The sequence below is a fragment of the Arctopsyche grandis genome, chromosome 3, assembly GCF_051622035.1.
Source record: "Arctopsyche grandis isolate Sample6627 chromosome 3, ASM5162203v2, whole genome shotgun sequence".
Taxonomy (NCBI): domain Eukaryota; kingdom Metazoa; phylum Arthropoda; class Insecta; order Trichoptera; family Hydropsychidae; genus Arctopsyche; species Arctopsyche grandis.
Window position 1 is genome coordinate 3,836,314 of NC_135357.1, and position 20,272 is coordinate 3,856,585.

Genomic DNA, 20,272 nt, shown 5'->3' on the forward strand with positions numbered 1-20,272 from the left:
CAATTTTAAAGCTGACACTTTAATATTTAGTTCATTGTTTGTAGTTTTAAACTTAATGTCGATTTCTGAATTTCCTTCAGTGCCAACAAGATATACGTGTGCATTTAGAAACATCTGTGGCAGAGGTCGTCGACCGCTGTTCAATTACTGCATACAACACTACATACATCGCGCCGATATTTCATTGTATGTTAAAATACTACTATAATTGAAGACATTATATATCAATTCTTTCTTATGATATTGTTGCGTAGGGGTGGGTGGAGGATCCAAGTAAAAGGCCAACAGTCGTTTCACAGCATTTATTGATGATTACGGAGATACACGCACTGGCAGTGCTCAGTCCAGAATTACATGATATCGCCTACGTACCGCCTTATAAAGGATAGATCTCTCAGGACGTCTAATCTGTTTACCTGTTGTATAGTCACGTATTCGGATATGTATTTCCACGACATTGGGTTTGAGAAATGACTAATAACGGTCATTGTTTAGCCTAAATGCACTTAGAGTCCAGATATAATCCTGGAAGTAAGTGCAAACACTTAGTTAATCCGATAACAGATATCCGTTGGTCTAAGTGCAAGAACTTAGTTAATCCGTTAACAGATAACCCTTGAACGGTCACATAGTCTCTGGGATTCTATTCGCTTAATCCGCGGCGTACGTAACAATATGTGATGCCATCCGCCTTTTTATGTTTTCTTGAGTAATTGTAACACAATTTCACTGAATACGTTGGCATTTTCGAAAAATGTCAATCGACCTTTCGACTTAGAAGCTAACTAGCTAATGAGAGAGAGTGTGCATGCACTTTACTTTCCTTTGGGTGTGCATTCACCGAAAGGGTGATCGGCTTAGAGCGTCGGGGCGTATCTATGTATTCTATATATATATATGTACTAACGAGAACTTGAGTGCCAAATATTGTGTATTCGCGATATTCATGGCAAAAATTCATGTCTTTGTGATCACCGCAATGTGACGAATAGTCCAATTACCAAATTTTAGTAATGCTAACATTATTTTCAACATTTGGCAACACTGAAAAGCGCCGAAGCGGCTGTCATCTGTCAAATCAAAAGTCCCTTGGCTTTGTCGTGAAATGTCAGCGTCAGGAAGTCGAGAATGGCGTGTTTGTCGCCTTTGTCTATCTGGATGTCATTTGCAACCCATTTTTTCGGTTGATGGAGGTCGTTCTCTGTTCCTCAAACTGACTGCCTGTGCTCTGGTTCAGGTATTCATACATTATAATGGTAACCAGACCGGTTAAAACAACCAATATTGATACGAAATGGATAGTATGTTAAATTTTCATACATACAAACAGTTAGCGAATTACCACTGGTATATTTTATATATTTCCCTACATCAATTCAGGTCTAACATCAAGAGAATCTTGACCGATTGATTCATTTCTTCTCCTATTCTATTTTTTCAATATTTTTATATTTTAGTTTACTTATGTAATGTGCTATTTAATCATATTATAGCTTTCATTCTTTTCCTTTTCATTTGTTTATTTTGTTATTACCTTTTTCATTTGTTTTATATTTGTAAATTTCAATTTCTTCTTATATTCTATTTTATAACCTTTTCCCAATATTTTAATACTATAGTTTAATTATGCAATGTTCTACATATTTTGTCATGCCTTTATTCTTTACTTTTTAATTTGTTTTCCTTATATTTATCTTTTTCATTTTTGTAAAAATCTGTTATTGGACTCGGATGTTACATATATTATTTATTTACTATTTGTTTTTTTATACATATCTATGTACATCCTGTCTGTTGATTTTTCAATAAATAAAATAAAATAAAATACACCAACATTAGCACTTATTGACTTACAAAGTAAATAATTTCTTTTTCAAATCAATCAGCCTGATTTACAATTGACGATAATACAACAAGTCTTCACAAGTTAATTTACGGCTTATGGTAAACCAAATATTTTCACGGATGTCTTTGTTTTTCTTATCAGTTGCTCAACATATGATGTCGATTTTTCGCCCGTGGCGTTTGTATTTCAACGATAACATATTATTAAATATCGGATCAAATGTCTTGGTTTTATTACAGCCAGTATAATAATATATACAGCATACAAAACAAAACACTATTATTAATAACACTGTTCGACAAATGACGACTTTTTTTTTTGGTTCAGAGACGAAATATGACTTTTTTTATAGATATATGCCAAGTGAACACGAATCTGGTAATAAAAAATGTTTATTGGCTCGAGATTCGGAGATTTTTCTTTATCTTGGTGTTGTTAGGTCGATGTCTCAAAATCTGTCAATTTCCTGTTCAAAATGAATATTGGAATCTATAGTCGGGTATTTTACCTTCCATTTGTAGTACTTTTCAGCTTTCAAATCTCTCCAAGTAGTCGTCCAGTTCAAATCAAAAGTCAAAAGTACGTATTTTCACTTGGGATTTTTTCCCACTGTTAATACTATTTTATATTGATTATTTTCTATTGAAACATGTTTATTGGGATAGTGTTCTGGCCACACTATTTTTTGTTTTCGTTTTAAAGGGTTAATTGGAAGTGTGCTGAACTTTAAATCGGTAAAATTGCGAGCAAAAAGCTCGTACTAGTATTTACTCGTATTTACACGAATCTGAATTGAATTAATAGGGATAATATATTAAATTATCTTTATATGAGAATTAAATAAAATTGCACTTAGAAAAATCATATTTCGACTATTCTTGTGGATTAATAACAAAAATTCGTTTATTTTATCGAGGTAAGCCAGTTATCAATAGAATTTTTGTTATTAATCCACAAGAATAGTCGAAATATGATTTTTCTAACTGGAATTTTATTAAATTCTCTTATAAAGATAATTTAATATATTATCCCTATTAATTCAATTCAGATTCGTGTAAATACGAGTAAACACTAGTACGAGCTTTTTGCTCGCAATTTTACCGATTTAAAGTTCAGCACACTTCCAATTAACCCTTTAAAACGAAAACAAAAAATAGTGTGGCCAGAACACTATCCCAATAAACATGTTTCAATAGAAAATAATCAATATAAAATAGTATTAACAGTGGGAAAAAATCCTAAGTGAAAATACGTACTTTTTACTTTCATTTTTAACTGGACGACTACTTGGAGAGATTTGAAAGCTGAAAAGTACTACAAATGGAAGATAAAATACCCGACTATAGATTCCAATATTCATTTTGAACAGGAAATTGACATATTTTGAGACATCGACAGAACAATACGAAGATATAGAAAAATCGCGCGATTTAAAAAACACATATATATCTCCGAATCTCGAGCCAATCAACATTTTTTATTACCAGATTCGTGTTCACTGGGCATAGATCTATAAGAAAAGTCATATCTCGTCTCTGAATCATTTTTCGTGTCGAACAGTGTAATCCATTCTGGTAGAATGAATTCATTCACTGTTAATGATTCATTCTTGTAGATAAATAATGCTAATATAATTTGCAATAAAATATTTTTAGATACGAGATGACGATGGCCTGCCACCTTTTGTCTGCAAGACTTGCGAATCTAAACTGTGCTCATTTTACGATTTCAAGAAGCAATGCGAAGCTGTCGAGCTCAAATTAAAACAAGCATTCAAATCGGACAATATAGTCGTCGATATACCTTTAAAAATTGAAGAATGCGACGAAATACCAAGCGATCGCGACGCACCATCTCCAGATCGCATCGTCGAGCAGAAGCCAAGGAAACGCACAAACAAAATCAAAAAGATCAAAAGAAAGATCAAACAAAAGACTGATGAGAATGCGTGCATTAGGGTTAAGAATTTCACAGCTCAAAATTACACGTGGCATACTCCCGAAGATGTCGCAGCCTGCACGCAGACAACCTGCAAGCAATTTCAGTGCGAGCTGTGCGGAGACGTGTTTAAGTGGATGTCCGTGTTGAATAAACACCTGCTAACCCACTCAGCCGACAAGGCCAGGTTCGCCTGCTCGCTGTGTCCAAAGCGGTTCACCCGCAAAGAGTATGTGAATGTGCACATGCGAATCCACGCTGGAGTCAGGCCGTTCATTTGCGAGATGTGCGCTCGGCCGTTCGTCAAACGGCAGGATCTGATCCGGCACAAGAGCATACACAGCGATGAGAAGAACTACTCGTGTCCCGAGTGCAACAAGAAGTTCAAGCGGTCGACGGATGTGCACGCTCATATGAGGACGCACACTGGAGTCGTGCCGTATAATTGTAAACGGTGTTCGAAAGGCTACAAATCCCGCACCGGCATGTTGAAGCATTATAACAAGAACCAGTGCGGTATGTCCGATGCTAAGTCTAATTATGCAGCCAATGTTGATGTCCACGTCGAAACAAATAAAAATAGTTAATTGTCGGTTTTATTTCTCATAAATTATTCACATATTGTTAACCTTTCCCTTACGGTGCCAAAAACATCCGCGCGCTCCGATGATATGTATTTTGTACACATAAATTGACGTAATTCGTAATTATATTACGGAGGAATGCAAAAAATTCTGACCCTCGTATCTATTACATTTCATATCGATATTCCCATTATTAGAGTCGAGTTGTAGTAAATACATATCACAGGGGAGAAAAGGTTAAGATCAAAGATTATTCTGTATTTAAACTATTAAATTGTGTCTTAACCTTTTGCCCGCGGTAATAAATATAGCGAACGAATCCTGTACGCGGCGGCACCTTTTTCGCGAATTTGGCAATCGAGTTTTCGACCTTAAATACAGATTTTAATATTTACTCAAGTAACCAGATATGTTGATTAGCATATAAAGTATTATTTTAAACAATAAAATACATAATATATCTCGTAGTTATGGCTTAATTGTCAAATAATCATTCTTCATACAATTGAGACGTATCGTCGCCATTGTTCAACAGACGTGACGTCACATAAACGAGGTTTCACTATGGTTCCACAAAAAACTAATTTTGACTTGTATATATTCATTTTAAGCAAATTGAATAGATGGCAGTCAACTCTCAGTAATATATTCAACCAATTTTGAACCTTAAAACAGTTGAAATAGGCGCATATAAGGCTCAAAATCCCGTGCAAAGTTCAGAAATTCTATGGAAGACAGTCGCGCTACAGACTTGTCGCTCAAAGCTTCCATAGAAGTCGGCCGCGGGCAAACGGTTAAATATGTTTTAATGAATGCATTATGACATGAAAAGTTAGTACGGAAACAAGTTTTCAGGAACGACTTCTTAATTAAAATCAAATTGACAATACATGTTTTATTAATTTTAATACATATGTACATAAGTGCCATTATGGGTTGCCCTAAGAACTTATTTACAACTTTTGAGTACATATATCTGCTCATTTACAATACATATGTCATACTATGTATTTCTATATAAATAATTCAGTAGGATAATAATCGTTGTGAAATATCCTTAGCATTTTCTTTCTTATTAGCAATCTTCGATCCGAATTGGATAGCCCGTTTCGGGAATGTGGAAGCGTTTACGAGCCCTAGCTTATAAGCCACCAGTCGCAAGTACAACTTGTCACCTACGCCTGGAGCAAATTCAGGGAAACACCTGAAAGTGAAAATAAATCAACATTTAAACACTATCGTAAAATACAATCGAAACATCAAACACCAAATTTCAACCAACTTCTTCCATGCCGGCAAATCCAAAACGTACTCGACGAACCGTTCGTCCAAGTACGGCATCCGAGGTTGCCGACCGTGATGCCCGATCACCCGGTCGTCTCTAGCCAGATTCCTGGATGCTATCCGCTGCCAGTCCATCCAAAGTTCGCTCTCTAGTTGGGGCCACCCGCCGCGTTTATATGCATTGCGATGTCTCGTATATCCGCCGAACAGTTCGTCGGCTCCTATTCCCGTCAGCACGATCTGGAAATCGTATACGGGTAATGGAAATGTAACTTATGTGTACCAGAATAACATTTGCGGGCTTACTCTGCAAGGTGATGTATATTCTGAGGATTTTCCACGAGCGGCGAACCACAAGGCGCTGCCCAAGCTCTCGTCGAGGATAGTCTTTAGGGGAAATATCAAATCGGATATTACTTCCTTTTGTGCTTCGTAAAGTTCCTCTAATGTAACATCGATTTCTACTAGGTTCCATTTTCTATAAATAATTATTAGCGTTATTATTGTATGTTTGCACATTGTGTAGATTTAATTGGCGAGTTTCTTTGTGATTAAAGTTTGTATGGAAAATCATCGGAAAGTACTGGTAGTGTTGTAAGTCGCGAATATTCTCAGGACCTAATAGGAGTAATAGGACTTTCTAGAATGTCTGAGAGCATTTTGAATGACATTTTTTCATTCTGACGACACTGAATGTGTCATTTCGTCACTTTAACATACGCGCACTACCACCATGAACGTTTTCCGCGAAATTCTCACAGGATTGCAATGCTTATTAACTCTGGAAGCAATAAATTATACATATTTTTTTAACCCTTTGCCCGCGGCAATAAATATAGCGAACAAGCCCTGTATGCGGTACCTTTTTCGCGAATTTTCGACCTTAAATACAGATTTTAATATTTACTCAAGTAACCTGATATGTTAATTAACACATAAAGTATTATTTTAAACAATAAAATACATAATAAATCTCGTAGTTTTGGCTTAATTGTCAAATAATCATTCTTCATACAATTGAGACGTATCATCGCCATTGTTCAACAGACGTGACGTCACATAAACGAGGTTTCACTATGGTTCCACAAAAACTAATTTTGACTGGTATATATTCATTTTAAACAAATTGAATAGATGGCATTCAACTCTCAGTAATATATTCAACCAATTTTGAACCTTAAAACAGTTGAAATATGCGCATATAAGGCTCAAAATCCCGTGAAAAGTTCAGAAATTCTATGGAAGACAGCCGCGCTACAGACTTGTCGCCCAAAGCTTCTATAGACGACGGCTGCGATCAAACGGCCATTGACGGCAAATTGACTTTTATAATTCGCTAGACAATTAATTAGAAGTATTTTAAAGCAATGAAATATCACAATCAATAGGAAAAACATCTGACTATTGATTCCAATACTCACTTTGAGCACAACAATACTAGATTTTGAGTTAAAGACCGCAAAAGCGAAAAAACCGTAAAAATCGCGCATTTTTTTAAACGCTCATATCTCGTAAACGATCACCTACCAACAAAAATCATTATCATATTCAAATTCAGTGGGTCAAATTTAGTAAAGATTGATTAGTCTCCGCTCTGGTAACTCAAAAACGTGATTTTTTGTTACTCAGTGTAATTTTTCAAATATAACAGGACAAACGTAGAATACAATGAAGACATCTATGGACAATCAACTAAATTTTTGATACACAGCAAATGTGCGAGAAATAAATACATGTATGTAGGTAGCATTTTAAAAGATTCTACGAATTCGAAATGCTAAAAACTCGAATTTGCGAGAAACTGAGGGGGAGGATACCGATATATTAGATCGAAAAATCTAGCAGTAGACGGTCGTACTGTGTTTTGTAATAACCACAAGGGACTTGAACCCACAATCTTTATACTGATATGCAATAGCTCTATCAGTGCACTATGCTGTGGCTGAATTGAAAAGTAATATCACTATGGTACTTAGGTAAATTGATTTTATTACATGAACATTCGCCCTTACAGATCGCTTCAAAGCAACGAGTGCACTTAAACAGATACAATAAATCATTTTATCCAATACGAATTCATACAAACGTCCACAGTGACATACATATGTATGGAGAAATTTTTGCAGCATTTTATAATCAAATTGGCGAACCTCAAGGCGCTGAATACCGAATAGAACCGTTTCAATAAAAATCAGAAAAATTGACAAACTCTGATAAGTAACGATCAACTTGGAGTCACAAACCAAGGTCTGGCCAGCAGTGGGACTCGAAACCGTGACCATTCTATTCGAAAGCTTAATATGCCAACCATTAGTCCACGCCGCTGGTTATTTTGCTCAATCGTAGCGTGTGTGAAGCAACTTTGGATCTTTTGCTACATTTGCCGGCCAGTAAGCTCTACCGGTAATTACGGGTCTACCTCACGGGACCGAAAGTGAAACGCAAATATCGGAAGGCAAAGATCGAAAATCGAAAGATCTTAAGGCGAAAGATAAAAAAAGGATCTCTCTCCCCGTCGTACATACTCACTTAATTTGCGCGAGCAGGATACAACAGGAATAAGAGGAACAGGCTTTTCCTCCCGTATTCTGCGCGCGCACATTAAACAAGGCTGTATGACAAAAAGAGAGATAATTTCACCGCATGCCACTCATCTATCTATACATATATATATATATATATATATATATATATATATATATATATATATATATATATATATATATATATATATATATATATATATATATAAAAATGAATGTCTGTGTGTGTGTGTGTGTTGTGTCTCGAATAGGCTGCTAAACCACTAAACCGATTACGATGAAACTTTCAGGATTTGTTGTGTGCATGTGCGGGAAGATTACTGTGAAAAAAAAACGGGAATGAGTGTCATTGCAACGCAATAATTTCAAATGTGTCGCTACCTGCGTTTTTCCGACAAATGGGAACGGTAATTGCATGCGTCATTATGGCATTGCAACGCATGCCGGGGTTCAGCTAGTATATATTACATATATATGGGTCTACGTGACGAGCCAGAATGTTAAATTACAGAAAACACAAATATCGCCTTGCGTAAACCCCAATGCGCCTTCCTGGCCAATTACAAACAATACAGCATTTTTATTATACAAGTCGTTCAATTACAAGACACTGAAAACTCGCAAATTAACGAGACATCTATGAATTGTACATAAATTTTACTGTACATTAATCATGCTCAAATACTGGTGACATAGTAGGTAGGAAGGTTTTCAGCCAATTTTTTAATCGGGAACCGTTTCAACAATGAAATCAGAGAAAATTGGCAAACTCTAATAGGAAACGATCGACCTGGAGTCCAAGTCTGACCAGCAGCACTACAGATGTATTTAGAAAAATTCTTTTCAATCGAAGTCAGCTCATGGGATCGAACCCGGCGCCTATCGGTGCTAGGCAGTAGCTTAACGACCGAGCTATGCTGCTGGCTGTATATAGTCAGGTCAATTATTGGGGTCTCCGTGACGAGCCGGAATGTGAAATGACCGAAAACACAAATATCGGAAGGCAAAGATCAAAAATCGAAAGATCAAAAAAAAGGGTGCATGGTAAACGGTACATACTCACTTAATTTGCGCGAGCAGGGTACAACAAGAACAAGAGGAACAGGCTTTTCCTCCCGTATTCTGCGCGCGCACATTAATACGGGAGGAAAAGCCTGTTCCTCTTGTTCCTGTTGTATCCTGCTCGCGCAAATTAAATGAGTATGTACCGTTTACAATGCACCCTTTTTTTTTTGATCTTTCGACTTAAGATCTTTCGATTTTCGATCTTTGCGTTTTCGGGCGTTTCACTTTCGGTCTCGTGAGTGAGGGTAATTACATATGTAATATAGTAGTGATGATAAAATGTACATACAAACAATTAGATATAAATTATGAAGTACAGTAAGGTTGGAACCTTTCTGGGAACAGTTGACGCAATTCATCATATGACTGTCTAGACGTGACACGGTCTGGGGTATCAAACTGACCCGTCTTCGTGAACGCTACATTGAACAGGTCTATGCTTTCGGCCGATGGCAGATGCTGATGCGTTAGCGCCGCGAGGATCGTGCAGTCTAATCCACCGGAGAAGAGCACGCCGACGGTGCAATGCGAATCGCATTGTGTCTTCGACGCCACACAGTCTCGGCAAAGTCCTGGCTGAGTCCTCACACGGGTTCTCACGCTGTCGGACAGACGGCTTAGTAATGCGTCTACTATTTTTGCAACAGACTCTACTTTCAATGCATCATCTAGAATTAGATGAGGCGTTTGATTTTTGATTGATATTTCTTGGAGGCGCTGTATTAATTCTAAATCCTGTTTAATAATACAAGTTTTATATATATATATATATATGTCATGAAGGAACAGTACTTATGATTGATGATTAAAACAAACCTCTTCTGGAGTATCATTTTGACATGCTTTCTCACTTAATTCGTTGTCATTAGTTAAAGTATGATACCAATCGTCTAATGATATATTTTTGACTATTTCTGATTTTGAATTCCAGGAAAATTCTGTAAATGTTTCACTCGGAAGACACATGCAATATATTTTCCCGGAAGGAAGTTCCGTAGCATTTTTATATTGCCGAGCTGAAAGTATGTATATATTATAATATTGATCAGATCTATTGTAAAATTTGCACAATTAACTCAATACATGCTTCGGACTCACTTAAAACGCTGCTTAATATAAATTCGTTATTATCTTTAGATATTAATAGGCTACGTCTTCCGATTCTATCACGGCAGAAATATACTTTATTTTCTATTAAATCTAAATAAACTAGAGAAAACGGACCGTTGAGCATTTGTACAATTGAAATTATACGATCTGTAGTATCGCCAATATTCTAAAAAATAAAAATTAGTATGTAGATCGAAAAATATACATGTGAAAATAAATATAGTGTATTTAAAACTGCAAGTACCGATCGATCTTCGAGTCTTTCGAGCAAAGCTCGCGTATCGGAAGTGTCTGTTACCCAATCCGTATCGAATAGGTCTCCGTTAAACAATAAGCAGCCATTCTTCGATGCAATCGGTTGACTTTCAGGTTCAACTCCTTGCATCCACAGAGTGCAACCGCACATCTCTACTTCTAAATTTCTTTCTGATGCATTTGTCGTATGATTAGATTCGATAGCAATGCATTTTTCGTTTTGATCATCTGGGCCTCTGCGTTGAAGGTATTCGAAGAGTCGATTGTCCTGCTCGATATAAGTAAAAAGTGATAGTGAAAAATATTGCGGTTAAAAATTAAAAAATGGCCTTATTATTACCTTATCTTTGAGTTTTTTGTATGGAAAGGTTTTATCTATATTTCTGATGCATTTAAAAAATATTCCGCACATTTTACAGTATTAACAGGCAATGAACGATATTCAAGTATGCATTGGTAAACATTGGAAACAACATAACCTAGAATTCTAAAACGTCAAATTCGACAGTGTTGCCATTGATTAAGCACGTGTTTGCAATTTCGGAATCTTGTTTATTGGGATTTCAAATTCAAATTAAAATGTATACGATAGACAATTCTTCAACAAAAACTAAGCCTTATCCTAGACGAAAACATATAAGTTTAAATCGAACTCAAATCATAAACAAAATATGAACCGTTCCACGACATAAGGTCCAGCCGATATAATGTCCATCTGATAAGTGATCCAGACAACCGAGATCTGGGGGGGCGCCACGAAGGGCGCCCTTTTCACTGATTTTTTAATTTGTTCCGTATTTTTTTTGAAATAACTTTTTTCAACCTATTTGTACTATATGTATGTACAAACATTATTATACATATTTTGAATTCATCCTCATTGTGTAATTGATGTATGCAAAAGGGCTAGAAAACTACCGTCTTTTTCCATTTTATGAACGTCAGTGCCACTTCAACCAATTTGCTGAGAGTACTCTTATTCTTGTATATATTTGTTCAATGTGTAAACAATAAAACAAAACTATATGATTAAAACTAATTATTTCGATAGTTGCGGGGGCTGTATGTGTGGATGCCCAGCGACAATCCGTTGCATTGTCGGTTTCATCAAACGGATTTTTTTATTCTTCAATTGTTTCTCTCGTCGAAATAAATCAAATAATTAAATCATTTCAGAGGTAAAATTTATCGGATAATGTGTGATTATTAATTTTATTTCAAAAAACCCTTTGGCAAAACACCGACCGCGGTTTTTTGTCGTATTTTTTATCGATCATCGACGGCCGAAATTCAGTAACATATCGTGTCGACTTTTTAGAAATAATAACAATATTTTTTTTCGCTCGTAAGCAAAGAAATTATAATATTTCTTTGGTTTTAAATGCGTATCGTCGTAATTCAAAACATCAACGATGATCTAATTTTAGCTCAATCTCGCTCTTTAGCTTAATTTTTATTTCATTATTTTGTACGCTACTGGTTTTATCCTGCTGGTTAAAAAAGTTGGCCCAAAATCGGCGTTGGTTTAGTCCGTACGCAGCATAATATGTACCTACATACATTTTACATTGGTTAAGTACAAGTCTCGAACTAGCTAAATGATATAAATCTATTATAATAACGTGCGAAATTTACTTGCCTCATGTATAATGAAAGATTGATTAAACAAGTCTAGCATACATTAAATGTAAGAAATTATAATCGGATATTTCTGATAAAAATAATCAAGATTTCAATTAATTAACATTTATTTAATAATTTTAGAATCACCAGAATGGAAGAAATTCTCGAATTCACAAAAAGACAAACTTTTAAAGATTACGAATGCGTGAAACAATATTTTTATAAATTTTGTCAACAAAATCCATTTGTTGTAAACTGTCACAACAGTAAACAAATAATATATGTTTGCTGTAAGATAAGAAAAGGATGAAACAATCAAAAACGAACTTACCATCAACTTGCTGCCTTTGCATTGCTTTTTTTAAGTACATAGTAGATTGGCATGTGAAAATATTCTAATAATTCTATAAACAAATACTGTATCTTCGAATAAAAATAAATAAAAAACTTATAGATTTTGCTCAAAAAATGCTGGTGGTTTTTTGATCAACCTACATATGTAAACAAACATTTTCAATCAAGAATATCAATAAAATTCTTCACAATCAAGCATCAGATGAAAATTTACAAGCATTTTTAAGAATTTCAACTACAAAATTTTCTCCTGAAATTAAAAAACTATCAAAGATATAAAACAGTTGCATTCGTCAAATTAAATTACTTTTTTGTTTTAATTAAAAAAAAATCATGTTTTAATTTTATCAAATTGTGATAATTTTAGTTTGTTTACCAAAATTATCACAATTTGATCCAATAAATAAAAATTATTACATATAAAATAAATAAAACAAGTAAGCCGAATAATATATCTGTGTATTTAATTTTCAATTAATATTTCTCTTAAAATTATTTAAATAAACTGCAATGAGCGGGGCGCCAGAAACAGAATGGCACGCATATAGCCAAAATATAAGAATATTAACAGTATTTATATCGTAACAATTTTTTTTATATTTATCCAAGTATGTAATTTATTATGTGACCAGAGGAAAGATTTTAAACAAATTTCACATTTGTGTGGTTTTATCCAGCATGCAATTTTTTATGTTTCTCGAAAAAATATTTTTTAGTATATGATTTTAGACAAATTTCACACTTGTAAGACGTTTTCCCCGTGTGAGATCTCAAATGTGACACAAGACTTCTTTTATAAGCAAATGATTTTAAACAAATGTAACATTTGTGTGGTTTTATTCCAGCATGCAATTTTTTATGTTGCTCGTGGTTAGATTTTCGAGAAAATGATTTTAGACAAATTTCACACGTGTATGGCTTTTCTTCTGTGTGAGAACTCAAATGTCTCACAAGATCATTTTTACAAACATATGATTTTAAACAAATGTCACATTTGTAAGGTTTTATCCCAGCATGCAATTGTTTATGTATATAGAGGTGAGATTTTTGAGTAAATGATTTCAGACAAATTTCACACTTGTATGGCTTTTCCCCGGTGTGAGATCTCAAATGTAACTCAAATGCATCTTTTCGAATAAATGATTTTAAACAAATGTCACATTTGTGTGGTTTTATTCCAGCATGCAATTTTTTATGTGCCGTGAGGTTACAATTTTGAGTAAATGATTTCAGACACATTTCACACATGTAAGGCTTTTCCCCCGTGTGAGATCTCAAATGTGACACAAGTACATTTTTTCGAATAAATGATTTTAAACAAATATCACATTTGAACGGCTTTTCTCCAGGATGTGATCTTTTGAGTAAAATAAGTTCAGATTCACTGGGAAATGACTTTAAGCACGTTTCACTATTCTTTAGGTGAATTGTCGATTGCGAAGGCTCATCGTCCCATATTATATCTTCCAATAAAACTTCTTCAGTCTTGATCTTCGAGCAATCGTCAAACCTCAGTGGAGACGATTCGTTGTTTCGAAAACAAGCCTTTCGAAAGCTGCTCAACAATTCCAGACTGGTCTTACACGAAAGACACACCCTGTCTGGCAATCCATCGCCTCTTTTGACCTGCAGATGGAAAAATAGTAGGATCAAGCGGTGAGAAGAGTTAACCACAATATGTAATTGTAACCTGTAAGCTGTAACCAGCACCGACCTGAATTTGACAGCAGGTCCGAATGCGTTGCTCCAGACGCTCTGGATGAGGATCGCCGAAGATGGAGACGGAATGCGCGGCCGGAGCTGGTCCAAGACAAAGCCTGCACTCCATCGTCCCTGCACTCCATCAACTCTGACAGCAACCACTCCCCTCGACTTGCTTTTTTTTATTTCTAGTGACATCTTTCGTCTAAATTTGGTACCATGTAGTCAGTCTTTGCCCCACAACTCAATTTTTCAATAAGTTTTAAATGCGTTTTCGAAAATAATTACTCTATTTAAATTGTCGGCCATATCTACATGAGAATCTTTGGTTCTCGGTTTTTTCCCCTAAAATTGTGTTTTCACATCCTACGTATTCAGGGTTTCTCAACTGAGTTCCGTAAAAAAATATTTCTTAAGAAAAATATTTTTTACGGAACTTAGTTGAAAAACTCTGAATAAGTAGGATTTGAAAAGATAATTTTAGGGGAAAAAATGGAGACTGGTGGGCTGTGACGATACTTGGAGACCAGCTCCAGTATCCGTCCGGTGTGCACCAGAGGAAGCTTGTTCTGTCTTCGTACAGAAGGCAGACAACTGAGCTACGCGTGGCTAACCTCAAAAGGCACGCGTGGTTTCTTTGTTTACTCCCCCCCTTTCCCCCCTGCTTCAAAATAGTGACACCATTATCCTTGGCAATGTTCAATGCTTGTGGAGCCAAATGACTTTCATGATTATCCAAAATCAATAAACAAGGATTTTCCTTTGATGATCCAGTGACTTTTACAAAGTGTGTTACAACATGTGGGAACAATTTGGTATTCATCCAGCCCGTGGGCTGGGCGAGGCCCAATGTACCTGCAGGAGCTTTGTTAAGCATGTGTGGCTGAAATTTCTTTCTAGGAAATACCATTGCTGGTGGCAATACTACTCCCGTAGCTGATACTATATAACAAGTCGTTACTAGGGTCCCTCGCTCACCACTCGTGACTTTATTTAGTTGCTTTGAGCCATTAGCTGCTATGACTTTCTTTGGCTTCTGCACAGTAGTAGTGCCAGTTTCGTCTAAGTTGTAGACCCTTGTGCCGTCAGCAAATCCCGGGTGTCGCTTCATGACTTCTTCTAGATTATCGAAGAATGTTTTTACATTGTGTTTATTAAATGATGTCGCCCTGGAAAGACTGCAAGGCTCCGGTTTTCTCAATGTCAATTCGGGATGTCTTTTACGGTATCCGTAGAGCCAATCAATGCCAGCCATTTTGTGATGTATCCAGCTTTGAGGCATAGTCAGTTTGTGATGCTTGGCTAGCTCGTATGCGAGTTTTCTTGTTTCCAGAGTGTCTAGTCCATAGTACATTTTCGAACAAGTGATCAAATATATTTTAAGAGCACCTTCTAATTCCGTTGAAAACACTACGCGCGAAGCGTATTTCGGAGTAACACGCATATCTTCCAAGATGTTTTCAACTCCAGACTCTGTTTTCTTCTTGACGTATCTATGGAGTGTCGCAAGTTTCACATTCTTCATTTCAGCCACTTTTCTGAAGCTCCTTCCTTTTTCAACCAGCTAAATAGCCTCTCTCATGGCTTTTTCGTCGTGTAGACCTATTTCAGTCTTCCTTATGCGGTTTCTAACCATTTTGAAGCGTTTTCTGAAAAAGAAAATATGGTTAGGGGCACACTGGAACACCGCGGGGCACAGTGGAACATGTTCCACTGTCTCCCGTTCCACCGTGCCCCACACCCGATTTCATGAAAACAAAAATTATCAAATTTTTTAGGTTAACCTTAAGGTTATGTTTTGTTGTAAAATACATCATAAATTACATACCTTGTACAGACGCCAGGGGTCCTCAACTCGAGAGACACCTGAAGTCGGTTGGTTTCCTCAAGGTGCCTTCCTTCGTAGTCGGTGGTCTGGTCTCTGCTGATGTCGGCTGCTCTGCTCTGTCCCTTTCTCCCTCGTAGTGTGCGTGGGATGCGTGATGTGGAAAAGGGGACGGGAGAATATAATAACAACAGGTTGTAAGTCTGTTTGTATGGCGATTGTATTTTATATATATATAAATTATACAGAGATCAAGCAGGGGGGAAAGGGGGGGAGTAAACAAAGAAACCACGCGTGCCTTTTGAGGTTAGCCACGCGTAGTTGTCTGCCTTCTGTACGAAGACAGACCAGGCTTCCTCTGGTGCACACCGGACGGATACTGGAGCTGCTCTCCAAGTATCGTCGACCATCACTAGTGGCCGAGCTGGTGATTTCGGTAGCGAGGAGCTAACCCCGTGTTTATGCCGAAGCCGTTGGCGCGCGACTGTCAGTGGCCGTTAGGGTGGCCAGCACAAAAATATATCGGCCAAATCGTGGGTCGTAAGGCCACGAAAGCCGATCATCAGACATAGTCTGAACAGTAATTCAAAACATTGTTGTAATTCAAAACATCAACGATGATCTAATTTTAGCTCAATCTCGCTCATTGGCTTAATTTTGATATTTAATTTAATTTTTATTTCAATATTTTGTACGCTACTGGTTTTATCCTGCTGGTTAAAAAAGTTGGCCCAAAATCGGCGTTGGTTTAGTCCGTACGCAGCATAATATGTACATACATACATTTTACATTGCTTAAGTACAAGTCTCGAACTAGCTAAATGATATAAATCTATTATAATAACGTGCGAAATTTACTTGCCTCATGTATAATGAAAGATTGATTAAACAAGTCTAATATACATTAAATGTAAGAAATTATAATCGGATATTTCTGATAAAAATAATCAAGATTTCAATTAATTAACACTTATTTAATAATTTTAGAATCACCAGAATGGAAGAAATTCTCGAATTCACAAAAAGACAAACTTTTAAAGATTACGAATGCGTGAAACAATATTTTTATAAATTTTGTCAACAAAATTACCATCCATTTGTTGTAAACTGTCACAACAGTAAACAAATAATTTATGTTTGCTGTAAGATAAGAAAAGGATGAAACAATCAAAAACGAACTTACCATCAACTTGCTGCCTTTGCATTGCTTTTTTTAAGCACATAGTAGATTGGCATGTGAAAATATTCTAATAATTCTATAAACAAATACTGTATCTTCGAATAAAAATAAATAAAAAACTTATAGATTTTGCTCAAAAAATGCTGGTGGTTTTTTGATCAACCTACATATGTAAACAAACATTTTCAATCAAGAATATCAATAAAATTCTTTACAATCAAGCATCAGATGAAAATTTACAAGCATTTTTAAGAATTTCAACTACAAAATTTTCTCCTGAAATTAAAACACTATCAAAGATGTAAAACAGTTGCATTCGTCAAATTAAATTACTTTTTTGTTTTAATTAAAAAAAAATCATATTTTAATTTTATCAAATTGTGATAATTTTAGTTTGTTTACCAAAATTATCACAATTTGATCCAATAAATAAAAATTATTACATATAAAATAAATAAAACAAGTAAGCCGAATAATATATCTGTGTATTTAATTTTCAATTAATATTTCTCTTAAAATTATTTAAATAAACTGCAATGAGCGGGGCGCCAGAAACAGAATGGCACGCATATAGCCAAAATATAAGAATATTAACAGTATTTATATCGTAACAATTTTTTTTATATTTATCCAAGTATGTAATTTATTATGTGACCAGAGGAAAGATTTTAAACAAATTTCACATTTGTGTGGTTTTATCCAGCATGCAATTTTTTATGTTTCTCGAAAAAATATTTTTTTGTATATGATTTTAGACAAATTTCACACTTGTAAGACGTTTTCCCCGTGTGAGATCTCAAATGTGACACAAGACTTCTTTTATAAGCAAATGATTTTAAACAAATGTAACATTTGTGTGGTTTTATTCCAGCATGCAATTTTTTATGTTGCTCGTGGTTAGATTTTCGAGAAAATGATTTTAGACAAATTTCACACGTGTATGGCTTTTCTTCTGTGTGAGAACTCAAATGTCTCACAAGATCATTTTTACAAACATATGATTTTAAACAAATGTCACATTTGTAAGGTTTTATCCCAGCATGCAATTGTTTATGTATATAGAGGTGAAATTTTTGAGTAAATGATTTCAGACAAATTTCACACTTGTATGGCTTTTCCCCGGTGTGAGATCTCATATGTGACACAAGGCGATATTTATGAATAAATGATTTTAAACAAATGTCACATTTATGTGGTTTTATTCCAGTATGGATTTTTTTATGTGCTTCGAGGCTAAATTTGTGACTAAATGATTTTAGACAAATTTCACACGTGTAAGGCTTTTCCCCTGTGTGAGATCTCAAATGTCTCACAAGTTCATATTTACGTAAATATGATTTTGAACAAATGTCACATTTGTGTGGTTTTATCCCAGCATGCCAGTTTTTATGTTTCAAGAGGCTAGATTTTAGAGTATATGATTTCAGACAAATTTCACACTTGTATGGCTTTTCCCCCGTGTGAAATCTCAAATGTGACTCAAGTTTACTTTTAGAAATAAATGATTTTAAACAAATGTCACATTTAAGTGGTTTTATCCCATCATGAAATTTATTATTTTCCCCCTTGTGAGATCTCAAATGTGACACAAGTCCATTTTTTCGAATAAATGATTTTAAACAAATATCACATTTGAACGGCTTTTCTCCAGGATGTGATCTTTTGAATAAAATAAGTTCAGATTCACTGGGAAATGACTTTAAGCACGTTTCACTATTCTTTCGGTGAATTGTCGATTGCGAAGGCTCATCGTCCCATATTAAATCTTCCAATAAAACTTCTTCAGTCTTGATCTTCGAGCAATCGTCAAACCTCAGTGGAGACGATTCGTTGTTTCGAAAACAAGCCTTTCGAAAGCTGCTCAACAATTCCAGACTGGTCTTACACGAAAGACACACCCTGTCTGGCAATCCATCGCCTCTTTTGACCTGCAGATGGAAAAATAGTAGGATCAAGCGATGAGAAGAGTTAACCACAATATGTAATTGTAACCTGTAAGCTGTAACCAGCACCGACCTGAATTTGACAGCAGGTCCGAATGCGTTGCTCCAGACGCTCTGGATGAGGATCGCCGAAGATGGAGACGGAATGCGCGGCCGGAGCTGGTCCAAGACAAAGCCTGCACTCCATCGTCCCTGCACTCCATCAACTCTGACAGCAACCACTCCCCTCGACTTGCTTTTTTTTATTTCTAGTGACATCTTTCGTCTAAATTTGGTACCATGTAGTCAGTCTTTGCCCCACAACTCAATTTTTCAATAAGTTTTAAATGCGTTTTCGAAAATAATTACTCTATTTAAATTGTCGGCCATATCTACATGAGAATCTTTGGTTCTCGGTTTTTTCCCCTAAAATTATGTTTTCACATCCTACGTATTCAGGGTTTCTCAACTGAGTTTCGTAAAAAAATATTTCTTAAGAAAAATATTTTTTACGGAACTCAGTTGAGAAACTCTGAATACGTAGGATTTGAAAAGATAATTTTAGGGGAAAAAATGGAGACTGGTGGGCTGTGACGATACTTGGAGACCAGCTCCAGTATCCGTCCGGTGTGCACCAGAGGAAGCCTGGTCTGTCTTCGTAGAAGGTAGACAACTGAGCTACGCGTGGCTAACCTCAAAAGGCACACGTGGTTTCTTTGTTTACTCCCCCCCCCTTTCCCCCTGCTTGATCTCTGTATAATTTATATATATAAAATACAGTCGCCATACAAACAGACTTACAACCTGTTGTTATTATATTCTCCCGTCCCCTTTTCCACATCACGCATCCCACGCACACTACGAAGGAGAAAGGGACAGAGCAGAGCAGCCGACATCAGCAGAGACCAGACCACCGACTACGAAGGAAGGCACCTTGAGGAAACCAGCCCCGCCCACGCTTACCACGAGCTATCTCACAAACCGACTTCAGGTGTCTCTCGAGTTGAGAACCCCTGGCGTCTGTACAAGGTATGTAATTTAT

The 20,272-nt window shown here is 35.9% G+C and overlaps 4 protein-coding genes and 1 long non-coding RNA gene across 5 annotated transcripts in view; 2 read left to right on the plus strand and 3 right to left on the minus strand.

Moving 5' to 3' along the window:
- The window catches only part of LOC143909787 (uncharacterized), a 279,264-nt gene that overhangs the window by 111,603 nt on the left and 147,389 nt on the right, over positions 1–20,272 (plus strand). The window lies entirely within an intron of this gene.
- Positions 1,025–5,253, plus strand: LOC143909781 (uncharacterized). Its single transcript, XM_077427954.1, has 2 exons — positions 1,025–1,237; positions 3,502–5,253. The coding sequence occupies exons 1-2, from the start codon at positions 1,106–1,108 to the stop codon at positions 4,369–4,371; spliced, it is 1,002 nt and encodes a 333-aa protein (XP_077284080.1). The 5' UTR covers positions 1,025–1,105; the 3' UTR covers positions 4,372–5,253.
- On the minus strand, positions 5,222–11,331 carry LOC143909773 (asparagine synthetase domain-containing protein CG17486). The gene is made up of 8 exons (XM_077427944.1): positions 10,966–11,331; positions 10,615–10,893; positions 10,359–10,536; positions 10,077–10,276; positions 9,592–9,995; positions 5,959–6,130; positions 5,651–5,892; positions 5,222–5,572 (listed from the first exon to the last, which is right to left on the minus strand). The coding sequence occupies exons 1-8, from the start codon at positions 11,035–11,037 to the stop codon at positions 5,395–5,397; spliced, it is 1,725 nt and encodes a 574-aa protein (XP_077284070.1). The 5' UTR covers positions 11,038–11,331; the 3' UTR covers positions 5,222–5,394.
- Positions 13,047–14,562, minus strand: LOC143908957 (uncharacterized). Its single transcript, XM_077426818.1, has 2 exons — positions 14,317–14,562; positions 13,047–14,228 (listed from the first exon to the last, which is right to left on the minus strand). Exons 1-2 carry the CDS (start codon positions 14,428–14,430, stop codon positions 13,272–13,274), a joined length of 1,071 nt encoding a protein of 356 aa, XP_077282944.1. The 5' UTR covers positions 14,431–14,562; the 3' UTR covers positions 13,047–13,271.
- Positions 17,774–19,926, minus strand: LOC143908923 (uncharacterized). The gene is made up of 2 exons (XM_077426775.1): positions 19,325–19,926; positions 17,774–19,236 (listed from the first exon to the last, which is right to left on the minus strand). Exons 1-2 carry the CDS (start codon positions 19,436–19,438, stop codon positions 18,004–18,006), a joined length of 1,347 nt encoding a protein of 448 aa, XP_077282901.1. The 5' UTR covers positions 19,439–19,926; the 3' UTR covers positions 17,774–18,003.

Coding starts and splice junctions, on each gene's coding strand:
- LOC143908923 (XM_077426775.1), bottom strand. CDS start 19,438: ATGGAGTGCAGGCTTTGTCTTGGACCAGCTCCGGCCGCGCATTCCGTC. Junction 19,237..19,324: donor GGACCTGCTGTCAAATTCAG/GTCGGTGCTGGT, acceptor TTCCATCTGCAG/GTCAAAAGAGGCGATGGATT.
- LOC143909781 (XM_077427954.1), top strand. CDS start 1,106: ATGTCAGCGTCAGGAAGTCGAGAATGGCGTGTTTGTCGCCTTTGTCTA. Junction 1,238..3,501: donor CTGCCTGTGCTCTGGTTCAG/GTATTCATACAT, acceptor AAATATTTTTAG/ATACGAGATGACGATGGCCT.
- LOC143908957 (XM_077426818.1), bottom strand. CDS start 14,430: ATGGAGTGCAGGCTTTGTCTTGGACCAGCTCCGGCCGCGCATTCCGTC. Junction 14,229..14,316: donor GGACCTGCTGTCAAATTCAG/GTCGGTGCTGGT, acceptor TTCCATCTGCAG/GTCAAAAGAGGCGATGGATT.
- LOC143909773 (XM_077427944.1), bottom strand. CDS start 11,037: ATGTGCGGAATATTTTTTAAATGCATCAGAAATATAGATAAAACCTTT. Junction 10,894..10,965: donor ACAAAAAACTCAAAGATAAG/GTAATAATAAGG, acceptor TATATCGAGCAG/GACAATCGACTCTTCGAATA. Junction 5,573..5,650: donor GATTTGCCGGCATGGAAGAA/GTTGGTTGAAAT, acceptor TTTCACTTTCAG/GTGTTTCCCTGAATTTGCTC.